Source organism: Condylura cristata, unplaced genomic scaffold, assembly GCF_000260355.1.
Source record: "Condylura cristata isolate star-nosed mole 26May11 unplaced genomic scaffold, ConCri1.0 scaffold00013, whole genome shotgun sequence".
Lineage (NCBI taxonomy): Eukaryota > Metazoa > Chordata > Mammalia > Eulipotyphla > Talpidae > Condylura > Condylura cristata.
Genome location: NW_004567114.1, coordinates 38336828 through 38337583, shown reverse-complemented (window position 1 = coordinate 38337583; position 756 = coordinate 38336828). Strand labels below are relative to the sequence as shown.

The 756-nt window shown below is 29.8% G+C and overlaps 1 protein-coding gene across 1 annotated transcript in view; it reads right to left on the bottom strand.

Moving 5' to 3' along the window:
* MAP4K5 (mitogen-activated protein kinase kinase kinase kinase 5) overlaps window positions 1-756 on the bottom strand; it is a 93658-nt gene that overhangs the window by 48438 nt on the left and 44464 nt on the right. The window contains exon 11 of the mRNA XM_004681882.2: window positions 396-458. Coding sequence (XP_004681939.1) covers window positions 396-458 — 63 coding nt within the window. The remainder of the gene's footprint in view (window positions 1-395; window positions 459-756) is intronic.

Below are 756 nucleotides of genomic sequence, written 5' to 3'. Positions count from 1 at the left end.
ACAACTAATAATCAAATGACTATTCTTGATAAATTTATAGAAGATTACTTTATGTGTAAACACTGATGAAAACTGGTATGTAATACAGAAATTTTAAATTAACTCAAATTACCTTCCATGGAAGTAAAGGAACACAGGACAAAATTATGAATCTCCAAAATCTTACTATATTCATTTTGAATGCTTTCATCACTAAATCTCTTACCCTAGGTGCCAAAACCCTAAGAAAATGCTCAATTTTATGAGAGTAGATATTAAAGTTAACACTGCCCTAGAAAATTAATCTAGATATTTGCCATAGTTACGAAAGGAAATCAGAGGTGTAACTTCAGGTATACTGTTTATTGTTCTCCTCAATTTCATCACTTATAAAGTCTATATATTCTTTTACTTACCATTTTGTTTTGTCCTTTAGTTTTGGAGGCTGAAAATTACTTTTTGACATTAAGAAAAGGGCCCTGGAATAAAAATTTCAGTTAATGAGTAAACAAAATCCTTGTATTACTACAACTAATAATCAAATGACTATTCTTGATAAATTTATAGAAGATTACAGCAAAATCAGTGCATTGCCTCTCATGAACAAAGTTTTACTAGGTATTATAGTCGTACACATTAATGTGTATTATTAAAAGCTGCTTTTGTGCTACAAGGGCAAAACTGAGTAGTTACAATGGTGACTGTATGACCCACAAAGTTAAATATTTGTATCTATTAGACATAAAGTTTGCTGATCCCTACAGTAAGAAATCACTT